Below are 21,806 nucleotides of genomic sequence, written 5' to 3' on the forward strand. Positions count from 1 at the left end.
ATTTGTTTACAGAAGAGTGAGAGATTCGTATCCAAGTATTCAAATAATCATCAAAGTGAACTTCAAATCTAAAATTAGATTTACCTTCACAGGCTGTTTCGACACAGCCTCGACTGCTGGTTTTTTTTTCTGTCTGAGAGAATGCAGCCCCGATACACCTCAGAAGGCAGCGAGCGTAATGATTAGTGCATTGACTGAAACAACTGATACACATTTGGCAGAATTCCAGCCCTATAATGTAGAAGAATCCCTAATTAAGCATCATGTAACATTGGAAACTGCCGCTGGCCTCTCTGTGGGCACAGATTCCACTCATCAGCCTAATTCAAATGCGAGGCACGCTCGTGGTGGTTTTATGAAAAGATCTGGGGTGACAGCAACATGCACAAAGTGGGAAGGATCATTTTCTCTTCAGATTTAGGATGCTTCCCTTGTGCTTTTATTCCAAAAATCGGAACACTATCATTATATACACATGCCATTTTATAACCAATCAGAATTATCTATTAGCAGTCACCCCCTCCCCCCACTTCCATTTGCATTCAGCATTTTGTTGTGTTACACTGCAATCATGAACCAATAACACATAAAACCCAAATACAACAATGATGCTACAGTATAATATGCATTCTACATCTCTGACAGACATGATTCACTGTCTTTTGTACTCAAGAGGAAAATGCTTTATTTTTGTGAATGTTTGTTTTTTTTTTTTTTTGAGGGGGGAAGTGGTGTGTTGAATTTGAGCTGAAATCATCAGCACATGTAAATTTGCCATATGTAAAGATTTAAAAAAAGAACACTTTCCCCTGAATGAGGGCTGAGCTCAGAAACTTGTCCAAAGGCTTGAGCGCATTCTTTCCAGGGCTCGAGGACTGCACGGTCGGAGCGATGCGTCAGCCCTCCGTCTTTGAAGCAGATAAGCCCATTAAAACCATGAAGAGCATTTTCATACATCTTAGCTACAGGCAGGTGGTTAGATTAAAAGGGTTTTGATGTGTTCGCTAAGTACTCTTTTTGTCCAAACCTCTATAACAAAGCTCTTGCTGTTTCGTCTGTGGACTACAGTGTCAAATTTACTTTGTGGATCTTGTTTAGAATTTGCACAGAAATAATTTCAGCCTTAAAATATGCTACACTACTATACTGAAGGATTTATTGGACAATTTACCATGTAGTTATAACTAGAGAACAGAAATATACTTTTGCTTTGGTCTACAAGAAACACTGATTCAGACCTCCATGTAATCATATGTCAGTGGACAATCGCTGACAGCATTTGCTGCATGTCTGTTTCAGTAGCGGCTGTGTCAAGTCAGTTTCCATAGTGATTGCGGCGAATGCAGAAGATTAGCAGCACAGTGTAGTGAGGAGAGACTGCAGACAATGTGACGTATGTTACACTGCTCTGTGTTACACTGTGCTCATAGTGTTCTGTGCATCTGCTTGTATCTTCAGAACAGAAGTCTACATTTTAGTGGTTAATTAGAAATGAATAATAGTCTAATATAATTAAACACACTATATGTGTTTGGGTACAATGATTTGTTTGCATAAATATCTATAACAAGAATTTGTTCTTCTTCTTTGTTCTTCTTTGTTGTAAGAATATACAATAAAGCCAGTTAAATGCTAGCTTAAACATTTAGGCCTTTCTGTAACTCAAGTGCAGTTTTGAGGCATGAAAAAAAATAGAAAAATTTAAAATGTTATATTTGCTTATAAAAGGATACAAAAAGGGAAGATATCAATGGGAGCAAACCCCAGCAGAAACACTAATATAACAAGGAGACTGAGACCATTTTGCTGTTGCCTAGCAACACTTGAACAAAATTTTAAAACGTTTTAGATGCCCCATACTGCTTTGAGGGATGTATATTTTTATACAGCCCACCTGCAGGTCTGCAGTGCTCACAAACAACCCGGTTCTTATGTACTCGTAACCAACCATTTATTGTCAATTTTTCAAGACAAAGTAAGAGACACTGAACACAAGCATTCTCAAATAGTAATGACACAAGAAGGGCTGATTACTCTCTTATAACTGACAGGATTTGCATATTTCAATTAAAACAAAATCAAGCCCAAGTTTCCAGCTTTTCCAGCCTTTTTGGAAGCATTAAATTATATTTAAAACAAATAATAATTAAAAAAAAAAATAAATAAATAAAAGTTTGTTATGCTTCTTTTGGTAACATCGAAATTAACAGTTTTTCTTTCTTTCTTTTTAATATCACAAGAATGAATTCATATGACTGAATAAACCTGACTAGTCAAATCAGGTAAAACCAGTTTCTTCTTGTTCATCAGTCTTTTCAAACACATTCTCAGAACACAAAACAACATGTTCCAAAACTACCACAGTTTGACCAGTTATTGTTCATTTTAAATAATTATTCTAAATGTATTTGATAGCATGTTGATTATTGCATGTATCTCTTCAAATTAGCCTATCTGGGAATAATATGGGTGTCATCAGCAAGCCAAAAGTACTCAAGTGTCCACAGCAGGTGCATAAATATGTCATGTTTTCACAGCCCGTAACCAAATGGAGATGCAGCCAGATGGAGTGCAAATGTTACATTTTGTGTAGTATCATTAGTAGGTTAGTTCACCCCTCATTGGTTCACCATCTGCTTCCAATTGAGTTCTCCACTCTGAGCCAAGCTTTGAGAGGAGGTGAAATCTATACCACTCTGACCCAAATCCCACATTGGGTTCATTAACTTTTCATTAACAAGTGTTTACAGACATCGACAAATCTGTAATTCAGAAGAATTACTTTTTTTTTTCTTGAGGCATTCTTTCTTTAAGTGACATCAGTTTCAAATGAGAGATGATATTTCCTGCTCACACCTGATGCTGTGTCAGGCTTTATCTGTTCTGCTCCTCATCTGCTCCTCATTCTCATCTGAGAGAACTAAGAAATAGCCCATGTTCTTAATATGCTGTTGCATCTTAAGAATTGTGCTCAGGTTTAGATTTTTTTTTTTTTTTTTCCTTTAGAAAGGGAAACATGAATATTCCACAGATATCGGACTAATTTTACGTGAGTATAATGTTAACACACGCACATGTAAGGTAAAGATTTGCGTGCCTGACCTGAAAGTGTGTGTGTGTGTGTGTGTGTGTGTGTGTGTGTGTGTGTGTGTGTGTGTGTGTGTGTGTGTGTGTGTGTGTGTGTGTGTCTCCATTGGGGGGTGTTGACTTTCACATGACATTGAAGCTCTGGAAATGTTGAGTAGCTGCTGATCTCAGACAGTCGTTGCTCGTTGGATTCAGCACCACTCGCCCGTGGACAGCTCCCGCAGGACCGCTTTACATGGACAGAAGGCTCATTTATGTGCCAAGTGATTCTGGAAGTTTACAACTTGGAGAGGAATCTACGGATACCTCACTGCATCACGCACGGGTATATTGCTTTTGGGAAAGAAGCCAAATTCACTGTAAGTATATACGAGAATGTTAGAAATGATTTTAATTTCATTAAAATGTCTTCAGTGTGTGTGTGTGTGTGTGTGTGTAAATGCATTTAATAAAATGGGTATAACAATAGTAAATGCACCAAAACACTTTTGAAACAACTGACACGCTGGCAGATCATTCGATCGAAAAAATAAATAAATAATACATATCTTTAAATTGACTGTCATGACAGACAATTCTGTCTCAATTAGAGACGGCAGATTTCTTATTGTTTTTTGTGTGTCGCCTTCGGACTGCCTTTACGGGGGGAAAAAACAATGATTTCGTGTGATTCGGTGTCTTCAGGTTAATTGTGTCGGGTTCGATCGCGTGTTTGCGTGGTGGATCTTTGGTGCTGTCTGAAATCAGAGACATGGCGACAAACAACACCAAAAGCAACGATGGACAAGTTGTGACGGAACTCAACGAGATCACAACTAACGACAAACCCAAAGGAGAGGACGACAAACCAGAGAAAAAGAAGAAAGACATTCCAGAAAGAGAAACTTGGGGTGGGAAATTTGATTTTCTCCTGTCATGTGTGGGCTACGCCATCGGATTGGGCAACGTGTGGAGATTTCCTTATCTGTGCGGGAAAAACGGCGGAGGTAAGAGCAGCTTGAGCTTCTCCAAGAGTCTGAGATGTTGTGTCAGGATGTATGTGTGCTTTGTGTTGCTGTGCACAGCTCCACTGGGTGCTTTCATGTATTTCTGTGATTCCAGGGGCTTTCTTGATTCCTTATTTTTTGACGCTTATTTTTGCGGGAGTTCCTCTATTTTTTCTTGAATGCGCTCTTGGACAATACACATCCATTGGCGGCCTTGGGGTTTGGAAACTAGCTCCAATGTTTAAAGGTATATGATTTCTGTTCAGCACCTTTCTTTCTTGTCTGCCCCAATACTTAATGCTGAAAATACGACTTGGTTTCTAGAAGTATGCAATGTTGGTGTTGTGTGAGACCCAGTAAATGCAAAATTGGATGAGTAGATTTAAAGGCATGGGCTATGTGTTGAAAGTTTGTTATGACTGATATGTTTTTCTGAAGATGCTAATGTACCCTCTGATCTTCAAAGTTGAAGAACAATTATGCAATAAAGTAGTCTGCAAATAAAGGACATTTTGACCAGGCTATTCACATGCTGCTTTGAATGTAAATTATAACACACTGTCATAACTACAGGTGTTGGTCTTGCGGCTGCTGTTCTCTCATTCTGGCTGAACATTTACTACATTGTCATCATTGCCTGGGCCCTGTACTACTTGTACAACTCCTTTACCACTGTAAGCATTCTTTGTCACATGCGCTTTCATGCCATAAAAAAAGTCATTTGAAGACTTGGAATGTTTATGTAATTATTCTTGGGGTATTTTTTAAATAATAATACAAAAATATAAAGCATTCTTCTGCTCTTTGTAGGAGCTTCCATGGAAAACTTGTAACAATCCATGGAACTCAGACAGATGTTATACAAACTACAGCATTGTAGACACCACCAATCTCACCAGCGCTGTCATGGAGTTTTGGGAGTAAGATTTTGGGCAAACTGATGTGCATGACCTTCTTTAATCTTTGTACATGAAAATACATAATACATGTGTCCGGTAAGTGTCTTGTTGTGAAGTGTAATTGTGTTGCATGATGTGCTTATACAGACGCAATGTGCATCAAATGACTGATGGCTTAGAAAAACCTGGTGAAATTCGTGTACCACTTGCAATAACACTGGCCATTGCCTGGGTCCTCGTGTACTTCTGTATCTGGAAAGGTGTTAGCTGGACTGGAAAGGTGAGATGTCTTTGTTGGTCTTCGGGGATTCGGTCTGGAATTTAAGTGAGTTTGTAAAGATTTCACCACGTTGAATGTAAAGCATACATGGTTGCGATTAACTTTGTGGGAGGAAGCAAAAATGCTCTGTGGGGTTTTTTTGTCCTATGAAAGGAATGTGCAATATTTCCTGCATTATTTTTTAACAGACATTCTCATGCTGAACAAATGCACATGGGAACATGTTTGATAGAGAAATCAATTTTTATTTTTTATTTTATTTTTGCAGGTTGTTTACTTCTCTGCCACCTACCCATACTTCATGTTGTTCATTTTGTTTATCCGTGGAGTGACCCTGCCTGGGGCTAAAGAGGGAATCATGTTTTATGTCACTCCTGATTTTGAGAAGCTGAAGGAGTCTGAGGTGATTTTACATGTTTATTCATTTAAGCAGGATCAAACAAACTAAATCTAGCTGCTAAACAGTTTCATTTTCCATCTCAGGTTTGGCTGGATGCTGCAACACAGATTTTCTTCTCCTATGGTTTGGGTCTAGGGTCTCTTATTGCTCTAGGCAGCTACAACCCTTTCAATAACAATGTGTACAGGTATGAATGATACAGTGACATAATCTTTTAAAAAACAACATTTCATCAGTTAGAAAACTCAACCCTGTTTCAGTGTTTCAGGCCCCTGAACTTTGAACTTCTTTTTTTTTTCTTTCTTTTTTTTTTTTGGATGCTGTGAATGATGTTTGTCTGAACAAGCCATGTCTTTAATTGTGTTTGACTGTGATTACGTGCCCATTTTCAGACTTGACATTTTAGCATATGAATAGCGAGAATTACCATCAAATTTGATTTGAAGTTTTGCTATATCACTTACATAATCCATCTTCTCCTTAAATGCTAAAATAATACGCAGCTTTCAGATCAGTTAGGAGTATGACAAAGACGTTTATAGCACATTTGAGACAGAATCCTTTTTCCCCCTTTTATTGCAGGGATTCTATCATTGTGTGCTGTATAAATTCCTTCACTAGTATGTTTGCTGGATTTGTGATTTTCTCTATTGTGGGCTTCATGGCACATGTGACAAAGAGATCAATAGCTGATGTAGCTGCATCAGGTAATCAGTTCAATTTGAAGTTTTGCTATTTCAAATTTTTATATCAGTTGAAGTATGGATATTTCAGTTAATGTGTTCATTTCAGATAACTAATTTTTTTCATGGCTTACACAGGTCCTGGTTTGGCATTTTTAGCTTATCCGGAAGCTGTGACGCAGTTGCCCATCTCACCACTGTGGGCTATTCTCTTCTTCTCCATGCTGCTGATGCTGGGAATCGACAGTCAGGTGAGAATATCACATATTCAAGCTCTGACCTAGAAACAGAAGTAAGCGGGATCTGGTAGTTACTTCAGATCTGCCAGCATCAGTGGCGGAGTCCCTGGTGACCAAGGAAACATAAGGAACATTAAAAACACTCAACTGGCCTTGTGCCCAATAAAATCTTTTGATCATGATTTCTGCCTTTATGGCTATGTGCATTGATGATTTTAAACTGATGTTAGTGGCAATGTTTACATTTTCTGTAAAAACAAACTGGGGTAGTATTGATACCAGCCCTGTGGCACCAAAAAATATAGTATTTAGTACTTCTTTTATGTCCTCTCCCTTAATGAATTGTGTTTTTGCAAAGTCATATCAAACCAACTTTGATTGGATGAGCCACATTCAGTGTTGTTATGGAATAACTGAAACACACACACACACACACACACACACACACACACACACACACACACACACACCTGTGCTTACAGATTTATTGAACGCAACCTAATTGTTTGTTGTGATTAATTTGCTCAAGATATTTATTATTGTTTATTTCTTATTGAAAATTGGTTTCACATTTATGTTTAAAAACAACAAAATGAATTTTCAGTCATGATCTATGGTATTGCTATATTTTCTTCATGCAACCATCAGTTTACAGAATGTTTCAATGTTTTCAAAAAAAAAAAAAAGAGGCCATATCAAAACAACATTGTTGATGTTGTTTTCAGTTCTGCACAGTGGAGGGCTTCATCACTGCTCTGGTGGATGAATTCCCACGGCTGCTCAGGAAAAGAAGAGAGATTTTCATTGCATGTGTTTGCATTGTATCCTATGCCATTGGTCTGTCCAATATCACACAGGTAAATCAATGAATGAAGCAGATGATGAGATGTTTGACCAGAGGTTGCATATTAATATGATTGCAGGCTGCAGGGCCTTGTATTGATTTTCTTGTTTTGTTTTAGGGTGGCCTCTATGTGTTTAAGCTCTTCGATTATTACTCAGCCAGTGGAATGTGTCTGCTCTTCCTGGTGTTCTTTGAGTGTATCTCAATCTCCTGGTGCTACGGTGAGTCTTTTTTACGTCCTCTTAAAATCTGTATTTTGCATTGTGCTCGTACTTAGCATTGCATAGCATTATAAAAATTGACAGAAATACTTTGGTTAGTCATAATTAGTCATAAATAATCATGTCATAAATAAACATACATAAATAAAAAAAAATATTTTATAATAAAATATTTTTACAAAAATAAAAAGTGTATCCAGTGGGACAGGCCCGTAAAATGACAACAACGCCATTACTGTTGCTATATATATATATATATATATATATATATATATATATATATATATATATATATATATATATATATATATATATATATATAAACGCTTGCATTAACGATGAAGAACAATCAATTGTATTACTTTTACTTTTAATTTGAGCTATTTTTGCTAATTGCATGTGATGAATTTTAGGGTTAAATAAAAAATAGGGTTGTCGATCATCCAATATAATGCAATCAACATATATGTACGACACAGAAACCTAAACTAAAGTTAGTAACCACAACCATAAAATAAAAATTGTGTTCCTATAGAAGATTAGGTTGCAAATATGTGTTGAAGATTATGTCAGTCATTGTTATGGCAAAGCAGATTAGCAGATCTACTTTGACCTTGGTTTGCCTATAGTTTTTATTTTTTTCCTTGGTGATGCTACTATCATTTGGGATTGATACATTATCCCTGCCTTTTTTTTCTGCCAGTTTCTGGACATTATTCTTGATGACTTGGTTGTGAATGTAGTGTTAGTTACATTCTGCTTTATTTTAGAGTCTGGACCTTGAGTAATTTTTTGAGTAACCATTGTTGACTTTGTATACAGCATGTCCCTCATTATGTCTGTTGCTGTCATTAGTGCTTCTGTTTTCTATATGTCCTAAACTAAAGCCAGTTGATTTCTCAATGTTTGCCACCTTCACTGTCTGGTTGTGTGATATTGCAGTGAAGGGCCTGTTTTTCCATTGAAAATCTTTGTATTTTTACAATTTTAGTCCAATCTTTGGATCAGCAGCTGCCTGGGAAACTGTACTGGCTGCTCATCGCGTGTCTGATATGTGATGAAGCCTTCACAATTTGGAATCTAGTTCGACTCTTTCTGTCCTTATTATGTGTTTACCCTCTTTACATTTCCGTATCTGCTCTAGATCAGGGGTACTCAAGTTTAAGTCTTTGTGGTCCATTTACCAACACAACATCATACCCAATATGATTCTCTCATCTGGATATGTTTTTTTTTTTTATCACCTCCATGTTCTATGGGTGAACTTGCATATGCTTTGATGATTTATAGTGGTGCATAATGTTACCACTCTTTAACAATCACAGCCATCTCAGTACAAATTAAACACAAAGTTTGGTGCTCCTTTTAGAAAAAATAAATGCATCTCTGTGCATGTCTGTACAGTTTTTTTTCCTTGTTCAAATGCATTCAAATGTTTTACTTGTCAATCGTCCTTTTCAAATGTCACACATCAACAGTTAAGAACTGAAGGGGAGTGAAGGTTCTGGCTATCTTTTTGCTTTTTTTTTACACGGTTCTGTTGCAGACATTTAACACATTCGGTTTTTTAAAATAACCAATCATTTCAAGCTTTTATACACATATGTTACACAGTCACTTAGGAGTGATTTGGATTTAATTGATTACCCTTGAATCCTTTGTACTGCTTCAGATAGAAAGTTGCAAGATGCATTCCAGTCTATTCCATCAATCCCATTGTTGTAACATAGTTGCAGTGAATTAATGCAGTCCCTTTTAAATTTCATCTAATTTCAGGTGTGAACAAATTTTACGATAACATCCAGGAAATGATTGGATACAAGCCTTGTCTATGGTGGAAACTCTGCTGGGTTTTCTTGTAGTGGATTTGTGCAGTCCCTCACCCTGTGAACATTAGAGATAGATAAGATAGATACAGATGGTAGGACAAACCAAAATTGAGTATTGCCCCGCCGCGCGTACCGCCGCCGCAGGGCCGCGGCGTTAACTGCCATCCAGTCGTCGTGTTAGTTAAATCATTCGGCGAAACTAACGCCAGGTGGCGAAAAGCGGACGGATTGCGAAATGCAATTAATTGTAGAATGAAAGGAAGACACGTAAAAAAAAACAAAACATTATAATATACATTATAACATCCTTAAAAGCCCCCTAAAAATAGGGAGAGTCTTAGGCTACAGGTCTAACTCATCAAAAAAATAAAAAAAAAACCAAAAACTTTACACAAAGGCCTCTTATGCTGCTATGTTTTTTAAACAGTCATTATAATTATATATATCTATTATAGCATATACTACGGATTAAAATGTTTTCATTTCGGTTTCATGGTCTGGTTTAAAAATAATAATAATACTATATAATCTTTCAGGTTCATTTGCCAGAGCGAAATGAGAACGGTCCAGCATTTTACAAATAACTTTATTAACTTGTTATTATTCTTGATTTTTTCAAATGCTAACACTTGGATATTTTGGAATATATGCTTTATGTGTGACCAATAAATGTGAATTTGTGACTTTGATCGCGCTGGTGCCTCATGCACAACATATTCATTGGAAACAGCCGTCGTTTCATCCGAGCCATGCCAGAGGGCCAACTTTGGAATAATTTTGGCTAATTATGATTCTTATTATTTTTTTTCGTCGATTACTGAAAACATGTGTGGGAAATCCAAAGCCTATTTTTACCTAATGACATAAGAGGTTTAGCTTTCAAATTGTGCAAAAACATGGTTTGGGATTTGTCCCGAAAGAAGAGAGATAAGCCCAACATAATGTAGCCTATCGCTTTAAAGTATTTTTAATTATTATTATTTTTGTTGTGTGTAAAGCCTATATTATTATATATAATAGACTGCTGCAATTATATTTATCCATTTAGAAATTATATAGTTGTAATGTCCTGTTCTGTTCTGATAATTGTTTAAATTTAAAGGGATTTGTTGGTAAAGGTGACGGGAACTAAATGTCCTTGTTGGTACATTAGCCTAGCATTATAGGGCCTGCCGTTTATTATTTCTGCAAGTAATAAAAATGCAACCTCACAAATGTAAATTTATTTTTAGAGTGTTTTAGTGTATGTTTTTATCCAGCTTTATTTTCATTGCATCTAAAAATGAACTTTGTGAATCACATTTCAATTCGTGAACAAAACAAATATAACTTCAGGATCTGCCTCCGCGATGACTCAGCTGTGGACGATTTCAAAATAGTGATATAAAGGGTTGCTTGTTTTTATACAATCAGTAAAAAAAAAATCAAATCAAAAAAATTATTGTTAGTTTTATGTAACATGCATCAAGGTCTTCGGGATACTATACCAGATACAAGTTCATTTAGGATAGCATGCACTGTGACATTTTACCGTTATAAACTCCTTGAGATTTTAAAAGTCAGTTTAATAGTATTGTAGGCTTGAATCTCGAAAAACAGTTTTTTAATTTAAATTGTTTCTGATGAATTAATAAGTTAGCATTGACTTTTCATCATAGCATTATTACGAGCTGTATTCATTTTCTGAAACCAAAGCACCCACTTTTTTCTTTTTTAAATTTAATCGCTTCGATATCCTACAACTACTAAGGATATTAATGTTTTTTCTTTAAATTATTGATTTATAATGTTTATTTGAAGAAAATTTTTTTTTAATAAAATTAAGGAATTTGTAATCTACAATAATATAGGCTATATCTGCCTGCATCTAAAAAGTGGAGAGTGGTAGCTTTCTGGGTGTTTGGATTTGTACTTCAATATAATGAGCTCCCTTCATAGCCTTACATCGGTGGATTTTTTTTTTTTTTTTTTTTTTTTTACTCTTGATTTGTAACTGTTAAATACGTCCTTCCTTAAGGCAGAAGGTTTTCCTGTTGCTAAATGTTGGGTCAGTTTGCGCGAGGTCCCGTGCTCTGTGAAGCGGAGCAGCTGACGGAGGATTCCGTCTTGGTCCTTAAAGCCCTTCCGCAAACGCCTACGTTCACAAATAACAATGATTTTGGCAAAAATACTGATTAATTATCAATTGATAATTTTTGTTATTATTTGGTCTAGTGAATAATATATGGGCTGTGGGAAATTAATGAATAAAAAGAGAAGGGGCTGCTGTGAGTGCAGGCATGTTTCAACCCAGTAACATGACAACACACGTTCCTCACAGCTTAAAAACAAGACCGAGTTCAGGTTCAGCTGGAGGGGGCTGGGGTAGTTCTATATAACTTGTGGTCGAGGTCGAGATAAAGGTGTGAATCTCTTGCTCTTTCATATGGACAGTCGTATGAGGGGTTTCACACTTGCAGGACAAGGTTTAGACAACTTTAAAGAAAGGTTTGATCAAGCCAAAGGTTTACGTACATCAACTCTTGTATGGACAGTCGTATGAGTTTCAAACTTGCGAACAGGTTTTAGGACAACTTTAAAGAAAGTTTGATCACTTCAAAATGTTGACTACTGTACAAGCGCAGTAAAAGTTTATTAGTTATATAACTTAATTTCAGAGGAAGGTGCCTTCACTTAACATAAAAAAAAAAAAAAAAACCTGTTGCATTAGGGCGGGGCGATAGGCCTATGGCCTAAAAAAAATCCCCCCGATTTTTTTTCCCACAAAAAAATCCGATTTACAATTTAAATCTATTTTTTTTTTTTTTGCCTCCCTACTTAAAATCAATATTCAACGGACAAAGAACATTGTTCTAAAAAAAAGAAAAAAAAAACAAGTTGGTTCAATAAAAATCTAAAAATATATTATTTTTTAATACTAGCCCATCATGGCCATGTCCGCTCGGCGTTAAGAGCTGTTCAGATTAAAAACTGGCAGCTCCGCAGTGAATCAGTGTCATGGACGGAGGACAGACCAAGTGTAGGCCTAAATCAGTTTTCTAGTCTATATTTTCTTCTCGTTATGCCGCTGGTTTAGGTTATGTTATTTATTTTTATTTCTTATATCAATTATTTGTAAATATAGCAGACACTGTCTAACTGTGTCTACACCGGACGGCCCTTGTTCATATAGGGCGAAACACATCTCTCTCACTCGGCAGCAGAGTATGTGAGAGTGGAGCGGCAACAATTTCCCTCCGCGCTCCGAGCATTTAATAATCACTAAGCTCCGCGGTTCATTGATACCAGAAAACACTGCTCCGCCTTCACTCCGTGGCTAAAGTTGAAATGTTATGTTCATAATAGCTTATAAAAATAAAAAATAAATAAATAAATAAAATTACAGGAGAGTTTCAAAGGGGATTAGGCTATTGTGTGCAAACTTTTTGTCCTTCCAAACGCCAAACTAATAAAATTGTCAGCATTAAAAGGTATAATTGCTGCTTTTCTGCTGTGCAAATTTTGTTTGTGATGAAAATAACAGTTTAAATCAGTTATTTTATCTACAGATCGATTAAGTGTGAATGTGATGTATCTGTTTAAATCATGCTTTAACCCGAAAATAATCAGTAAAAGGAAGACAAATTCCTTGAGAACTAGCCTGTAACATCCCGCTCGACTTGCCGTCATTATAGTCTTCTGATCGGAGAGATTATGAGTATCAAGCTATAGCTAAATATGTTTATCATGTGAATTCTTGCTAAATATGCAGTTATATTACGGGCTGTTGGCATGACTTGTACTCGTGATGGAGCGGTGCTGGAGCGAGTGAAAACCATGACGCTCCTGACTTTAAAAAAAATCCGCTCCTCTTCAGTCAGAATAACACCGCACTGCTCATACTCTGCTCGGCAGCGTGTCTCAAACCCGCGGGGAGGGTTGAGCCCAATCATTCTCAAAAACATTAAATATTTATTTTATTTCGATTTTCGTTTTTTTTGTGTTTCAGAGGAAAAATCAGTAAGGCATCTATCCATTACAGACCGTTCTGAAGGAAGAATTTATGCAAATGCGTATAAAATTCTTTAAAAACTTTAACAGAGATGTCTAGATGGTATTTAATAGGTCTGCTTCACACGTAAGATTTTTCTAGTTACTAGTCGTTCATTTGTCATTATCCAACTAATCGCAAGTTTATATTAAATTTACAACTATAATCCATCCTTAATATATTCCACGCTCAAGAACATGCATTAAGTTCGTCACAAAGCACAGCCAGAAGTAGCCTAATAATTATGGAAAAGGAGACATTTTAATTATTTATTAATAAACAAATGTTTTTCTTGTCGGCTGCTAGATGAAATTCACATTGCTGACTCTCTCCACATGGACGCGCCTTTAAACAGAAATACAACCTTCACAGATTACATAATGCTTTCGTTTTGAATTGATTCGTTTAAAATACATTTTAAGCTTTCTGTAGATATATTTCTCATGTATGTAAGACGCCACAATTTTCAGTTATTTCATTATTAGTAAAAAAATTACGTGATCTAGAGGGCGCCTCCCTGTCATGCATGCGCATTAATAATTTTTGCACAAACACTTGAATATAAATAATAATTCACATTTTGCATATGCATTACAAAGTAAATTTTTTTTTTACATGCAATTATCCAAAATAAAAACCAAAACAAGATTTGTAATGAAGATAAAATATGTAGACAAATAAGAATAAATGCTGCGTGCACTCAGCATCATGCAGAGCAAATCTTGTACTGATATTTTACAGAATATTATACAAACCTGCATTTAAATGCGGCTGCAATTTATTTATTTATTTATTTATTTATTTTTTACTTTACTTAAATTATATGAAAGCAAGCAAAGAAGACTCCATTTAAAATCACTGAAGTTGTCAATTAATGAAGCTCTTTTTATTTATTTTTTTTTTACATCGTGTGCACTTTGTTGATAAGTGAGGACGTTTTATTAATCCATCCATTCTTTAGAGTTGCAATGATTTAGTTAAATCGTGCAGGTTTAATTTATTCGTTTCTTGTTTTAATTAGGCCTAAATAATGGGAGCGAAATTATACAGTGCCTTACGTTTTACTAAAATAAAGAAACTAATTTATAAAACACGCAAGCCTAGCTCACAATAGGCTACCACTTTTAATGCTCCGATGCAAAGTAAACCACATTTTCTTTTTAATAATATAACACATAATTCATATTATATTAATAATACTGTACACTATTTAAATGTGTCTAATCTAAAATATGGTGTAGAGAAAAATATAAGCGAAGGCTCATAGGGTTGACATTTATCCTGCTTGAATTCATTCTAAGAAACGCACATATCTTCATAAGGACTAAACTTTCATCTGTGAATATTAAATATTTTTTTCTTTCATTTTCCCCGACTGCAATCAAATATAACACTTCGGTGAGGCAAAGCTGACGTCTTTTTGCGAAAATGTGCTTTGATGCGCTTGTTTGAAAACCTGTGATTAAAGCGCCACTCAGCGGTCAAAAGCTGCAAATGCACTTTGCAGACGCCGCGGCGGCGGTACGAGCGGCGGTAGAAACGACGTTTTGGATGTCTACCTACTGTAGATAGATAGATAGATAGATAGATGGATAGATACTGTACATGTATTAGCATCAGAATCACACCTTGTGCTTGTGTGCTTGTATTATTTTAAAATTATCCTCAGATTTCAGTTTTCCATAAATCTGTCAGCTAGCAATGCCAACTGACAAACTTGACCAGTGTTGGGGGTGACACATTACAGTTAACACAAGTTACTTAATCATGTTACTTTTTTCAAGTTATGCATTACTTTTAAATTTACAATGAAATATCTGAATTCCTTTGTTTTCCCATTTATTCACTGACAGCTCTCCTTTCCCCATGTTGAGAGAATTTGGGAGTAACATGCAGAGGCACTTCCTATTGCCTGAAGCTTATTAATTTCAGTTTTGATGTAAGGGTCTTTATAGTTGCCAAAAATGGAACTTTTTGTTATTATTATTATTATTATTATTATTATTATTACTACTATTATTATTATTATTTTGTTATAAAAAAAAACAAAGCAAGCTCAGTCCAGGTGACAAAAAGTAACACAAAAGTATTTACAGCATTTACAGATAGTTGTAGTCAGCAGCGGCAATCCACCTGTCACTCACGTGGCCACGCCCTTAATTATGCAGAACTTTAAGGCTTAATATAATTTAAACGGATGAGTTATAAAAAAATTCACTCCCCTCACAGTTGTCATGAAGGGCAAAATTAGTTATATAGACCAAAATATTTTTTGCACCAGGCTGTAAACATGTTTTTTTCTGCTGTAAAGTTGGGCATTTTAACACGGGGAGTCAATGGGACTGACTCCCTTCTGCAGCCAGCCTCAAGCGGCCAGTCGATGAATTGCAGTTTTAATCACTTCCTTGTTGGCTTCACGAGAAAGAGCGCGAGGTTGCCGCTCGGGTAACACACAGGAGTCAGCTGTCTTAACCGTCCGTGGCTTGTGCACTGCAGAGACATACGAGTGTGTCTGCATGCGACTCCTTTCCCCTTTCGGGCTTGAACTGATGGTAAAACTAAGGACATTACTAACAGTCTTTACATTTATTTTGAAAGAAGAAGCTCGTGATTATGGAAAGGGGCATTACATTTCCAACGAGTGCTTGCGGTGTTCGGCCAGTCACGATGCACTGGGTCAGTTGGCCAATCAGAGCAGGCTGCGCTTGTCAGAAGCAGGTACTTTGTAGAAAACGACATGTTGGAGAGAGGCGGGGCATAGAGGACCTACAATAATGTACAGTATTTGAAAAAATATAAAGTTTTTTTGAACATTAAAGCATGTCAACATATTCTGTTACACCAAATATACAAAATAATGATCTTTAAAAAAGCATCATATGACCCCCTTAAACCTTGTCGTGTTAGAATAGAAGAGAAGAGAGTCCTGTCCAAACTACTGGTATAAATTTAAAGCACACAATTCTCTAGAATATCATTATATGCTTAAACATTAAGTTTTTTGGAATTTACTAAATTAGTCAAACCTGTTCATTAGAAGGGGTGTGCCAATACTTTAGGCAATATAGTGTACAAGCCAACCTAGCTATTCAAAATCTTTGTCTGCAATTTAATAACATTGACCTTTTACTTTTGCTATTGCTTTTGGCCATTAGGTATCAGTAACATAATTCATTCAGAAAATTTTCTATGGACATAGACCTTCTGTAACACACTATTTTGCTGATATAGAATTAGTTTGACTACTTAATCAGTTGTATTAATAGAAATGCTTCACTGGGGCAAAAAAAAAAAAAAAAAAAAAACCTAAAATAATAAATAGTATACATGCACTGGGTTGTACATTGTACATTTCTCAATCATGATCTTACTCAGCTAAATGTGACTATTAGCTTAACAGCTGTATTCCTTGTTTGCTAGCTACCTATGCACATACAGCATACAATGTTATAAATGTTCAACATTATGAACCTTAACCCAAAATCCTTTGGCTTCAATACACTGTAGATAATTATGTTCCTGCCTGTGGAAACTCAGCTAAAGGTTTTATTTTTTTATTTTTATTTTATTTTTTTAAAGCAGTGGATGAGTAATTTACTCCTTGATTTGCTTAATAAAAGCCTCATTTGAGATCGTTTTGACAGACATGTTTATTGTGCATTATTTTCAACGTGTTTATTGCTAAGTTTAGTGTGACAAAATAGAAATGCAGCCCTAATTTGCATTCAGTGTATCTGGTTGCCATAACAACCTCACGTGCTTCCTGCTGTTGCTCTGTGTAATCAGAGTGTGAATTTGTAGATTTTCTATAGCAAAACTAAAATGTGTTTAAAAGTGCGACTGTCGTCCGGCTCGTGAAATGTCACAGTTTTGCATTGTGTTTTGAAAACGGCAGCAGATTTATGCTTTCATTTCTAATAGAAATCTTATACAGTTTTACAGTTTGTCGATCAAAATGGTAACTGTGCATTAACAGCTGTCAATGTCGGTATCCATTTTTTATTTTGGTCGCGCATGCACACCTGCTCCACACTTACACTTATGTCCACCTCTGTTTATATAGTGCTTTATTACAATACATGTATTTTTTATTATTTTTTTTTATTTTGTTGTTTTCTCAGAGCAATGTAACATTAATGTACAGGAAAATAACTGTCAATTTAGCAAAGTTTATCTTTTATGAAACAAGTTCAATTTAGCTATAAGCACCCTTACAAAAAAGAATTTATACAAGTGTGCTTTTAGTATACTTCTTTTAAACTAAAAAAATAGGAAAGTATATTGTACTTTCAGTCTACTTTTTTATGTACTTCTCAGAAATGTGCTTTATGTACTTCTTAGAAATATACTTAAAATGACATTTAGGTATACTTGACTTAGTCAGCATAGTAGTATACTTAAAGTATGATGTAAGGTTCACTTAAAACTTACGAGTATACTTGCAACTACTTAAAACTACTAAACTTGTAATTTACTGAGACTGCTTCAGAGTGTACTAAAAATGCTACAAGTATTTAATTAGTAAACATCAGAATACCTATAAGTTCACTTTTAGTATAGTTGCAGTACAAACTAAAAACATAGATGCAAACTAGTTCTATTGTACTCAAAGTTTACTACTGTTATACTTAAAGTATACTTAAAAGTATACTTTTAAATTCTAGAAAGTGGGCCAATTTAGTCTCAAGGAGTATTGAAATAGTACACTTACAAGTATGCTACTAGTACACTGATATTTATATACTTACTATATAAAGTATACGTAAAAATATACTTCAACTTTACTTAAGTATACTTAATGAAATAGACTTGAAGTATGCTTCTTTTTGGTAAGGGCAGCTCTACAAATGTCCATAGTTTCATTCTTCAGCTCAAGTCAGATAATGTTGATTCAGTTCAGTTGAATAGCCCTGACAGTGTTGCAAAGTTAGTGTCATTATCAAGCTCGATTCAGTTAAAATTGTGTTCTCATCTGATAGCAGTGCAGTCGCTAGGAATTCTGGGCCCATTGCACTGATTTTGTTATGGGCCCCCCTTAATCTCAAACTACCAGATTTGATCCCAGTGTTTTAACACTTTTATTTGTAATTATGTGTAATTATGTGAAAACTTCAGTATTTGTAAACAGAGCTTCTCTGCAGGGCGTGTTCCTCTTCAGCGCGGTGCAAATGGTTCCTCTTACAATGAACAACTATGTATTCCCTAAATGGGGGCAAGGAGTGGGCTGGCTCATGGCTCTGTCCTCTATGGTTCTCATACCTGGTTATATGGGCTACATGTTCCTCACCCTGAAGGGCACATATAAGGAGGTAATTGTTTTCATTTAGAGCTGAAATTAAATACAATAACGAATGGTATAGATGGTGTGTCTGTGCTCACTGGAGCTGGTTCTGGGCTCATTTCAGCGGATCAGGATAATGCTGCAGCCTCCAGCAGTCAAGCGTGCTCAGGAGAACGGGCCAGACCAACAGCAGCTGCAGACACAGCTACAGCAGCCGGAGCAATCACCGCAGCAATCACCGCAACAAGCGCAGCAGCCGGAGCAATCACAGCAGCAGCCACAATCAAAGCAGCAACTGCAGCAACCAGACCAAGCACCACAGCAACCAAAATCACCACAACAACCACCGCAGCCACAGCCGCAGGTGCAGGCAGATAGTTCTTCTTCAACTAAACCTGGCAATGATGCCAATGTCTAAAACCAGTAGAATTGAACCCCAGCAGAGAGCAATCAAAGATTAACAACACAGAAGACTTCCATGTTCATACAGTAATAGAATCATCTACCTCCAGGGGTCATACATAATCAAACTAAACATGAAAAAGCAAAAAGTATATATATATATATATATATATATATATATATATATATATATATATATATATATATATATTAAAACACACACAAAAACACTTGCATTTGAGAAACTGACACAAATTCTGTAAGCTTTCCAAATGTGAAGCAAAGAGTGTCAATGTTAAATGACTTGTACTATGTATTATGTGAATTTGTCTCTACTAAGGTTATACTGTGAGTTAGATTTAAGGACAGTGCATTGTTTTGCAGTGCATAAGCTATTTATGTCAGGTATGTACTGTTTCTATGTTGCACTGGGGACAAAGCGGGAATCCATGAGTATCAATGACAAACTGGGCAAGAGTATGTTACATTCTGGGTCATTTGGGAAAACCAGGGTGTATCAAGCAAGCCCTGTGTCTGAAGCACAAATAATTTCTAATCGGTCGAGCCCTTGGATGACCCATCACGTGTTGTTGAATATTTTTGTTGAAAGAGACTGTTACTATTTAATTTTTTCTTTTCTGAGATAAAGAAGAAAAAAAAAATACTTGTATGTGATTAAAACAGTTTAAGAATTATTTTTAGAATGCTTTGTACTTTAATGTTGAAACCAAGGACCAAAATCATAGACTTGAGCAAAACCAAATCTATGCCTGCCAGTGTGTAGTTTGTAAAGCACAGGGTACAAAAATACAGAAAATGAAAACACAACAAAACACAAGGTGACCATTTTTGCTGATTATTATACAGATTATTGAAGAGTACTGTCAATTCAGTGTTCTGTTTACATGTGCCCTCAGGAATATCCAAAAAAAAAAAAAAAAAAAAAAGGAAAAAAAAAAGATATGTCTCTGACCCTGAGTGCATATCAGCTCATTAGGTATGTGATTAATGTCGTCGTGATTTGCATGACCATTAGTTACTTCATGTGCCAAAATGTTGAACAGGTGCATTGCTAAAACAAAACAGAAACGCACACAAACTGGCCACTCCATAACAACGGTTTACACTATTTTATTGTGCCATACTTTTTTGAAAAAGTATACAAAATATCTCTGTGGTATATTAGTTATAGGTTTAGGCCCTTTCTTCCCCAAAAGCACAAAACTTAAAAGTACAGAGACTTCTCCAACGCTAGGGCAATGATGTGGTGACAGTTTGCATCAAAGGCAGCTAAATGTGAAAAGCATTTGGACATGTTAAACATGTTTACTAAGAGGAGATACGTACCTACATAAAATGTGAAATGTCCTTTGAATTTTGTACAAAGTTATTTTATTGCAGTTTTATCTGGAACTTTATTGTAAAATTGTATTGTGTGAAACATGTAACCGTGAATGTCTGTACTCCATTATGTTTTTGTCTAAATGTTGACATTTGAAAAACAATTGCTGTTTTCTGCAATAATATTTTGATCTCTGAAGCACATATCTAATGAAAATAATGAGTGAAGATGATTATAAAAAGGATTATAAACAAATAGAACTTATGTCTCGTAAGAAATAATATTGTTTTGTATATTTTTAACTGTTACACTGCCTAAAATTATAACATAGGACGTATTTAAATGGTGTCATACAAAAAAGCACGATTGTTATGTAAAATGAATGAATAAACAGAAAATATTCGTAGTCTATAATCTGTGTTGATTTTCAGTCTTTACTAAAAGCCATTTATTATAAGCCTGAATTTTAAAATTTTCAAAACTTATTGTTTTGAACGGTATCCCTTTAAAAATGGTACAAATAAAGACACAAAAGAATGCACTACAATAACCAACAAGCAGTAATTAGCTGGACTAAAACAATGAACATGTTAAAATAAAGAGGTCCTAATGAATGGGCATGCCAAAGTCATAAACTTCAGGGCTGCGTTTCCCAAAAGCATTGTAACCCTAAGTAGATCGTAGAAGCCACCAATGGTCTCTATGATCAACTTACGATGCTTTTGAGAAATGCAGCCCAGCTCTTTCTATTGTTTTGCACCTGCAAAATCCCATGAGGAACTGTTATTAGAAAGGTTATACAGATTAAAGAGTAGTGTTTAGGTTTCAGCAAATGCATTGATCAGTTAAACAGTTATCAAATATAATACGAAACAAATGAACCATGCTCTCTGGAAGTCAGTGAATTTAACACTGTCAGTTTATAACATCAGTGATTTTCATTTTGTTACCATGTATTTTCAGAGTGTACTGTATGTGATTCAGTTTATTATATATCCAAACGTAATTTTGTTGATTATACAGTATATCTATTCACAAAAGAGGGACCCAGTTGTTGTGGCAGAATGATGCAATACTGTATAATCCATCCTTTCATTTTAAAATAATTTAAATATGTTGTTTTGTCAAGAAATCATTTATTCAAGTTTATGTCCATGCTGATTGCTAAACTAGCTGTACTGTGTAATAATGCTGTCTCATTTGTTAAAAACTAATTATTTTGAACAGTTCAGTTTAATAAGTCTGATGAAAAAAGATTTTGTTAAAAAAAAAATGTTCTAAGT

At 35.5% G+C, this 21,806-nt stretch overlaps 1 protein-coding gene across 1 annotated transcript; it reads left to right on the plus strand.

Moving 5' to 3' along the window:
* The first annotated feature begins 2,852 nt into the window (after window positions 1-2,852).
* Window positions 2,853-20,934, plus strand: LOC109082192 (sodium- and chloride-dependent GABA transporter 1-like). Its single transcript, XM_042713957.1, has 16 exons — window positions 2,853-3,049; window positions 3,227-3,446; window positions 3,772-4,073; window positions 4,189-4,320; window positions 4,647-4,747; window positions 4,884-4,993; window positions 5,120-5,252; window positions 5,521-5,655; window positions 5,736-5,839; window positions 6,235-6,359; window positions 6,474-6,586; window positions 7,300-7,431; window positions 7,537-7,639; window positions 9,416-9,497; window positions 18,543-18,807; window positions 18,904-20,934. The coding sequence occupies exons 3-16, from the start codon at window positions 3,839-3,841 to the stop codon at window positions 19,195-19,197; spliced, it is 2,064 nt and encodes a 687-aa protein (XP_042569891.1). The 5' UTR covers window positions 2,853-3,049; window positions 3,227-3,446; window positions 3,772-3,838; the 3' UTR covers window positions 19,198-20,934.
* The last annotated feature ends 872 nt before the right edge of the window (window positions 20,935-21,806 follow it).

Source organism: Cyprinus carpio, chromosome A23, assembly GCF_018340385.1.
Source record: "Cyprinus carpio isolate SPL01 chromosome A23, ASM1834038v1, whole genome shotgun sequence".
In the NCBI taxonomy this organism is placed as follows: Eukaryota; Metazoa; Chordata; class Actinopteri; order Cypriniformes; family Cyprinidae; genus Cyprinus; species Cyprinus carpio.

Excerpts from the sequence above, each read along its gene's own strand:
- LOC109082192 (XM_042713957.1), top strand. The coding sequence starts at position 3,839 with ATGGCGACAAACAACACCAAAAGCAACGATGGACAAGTTGTGACGGAA. Across the intron at positions 5,656-5,735 it reads AGAAGCTGAAGGAGTCTGAG|GTTTGGCTGGATGCTGCAAC; the intron begins GTGATTTTACAT and ends TTTCCATCTCAG. Across the intron at positions 7,432-7,536 it reads GTCTGTCCAATATCACACAG|GGTGGCCTCTATGTGTTTAA; the intron begins GTAAATCAATGA and ends GTTTTGTTTTAG.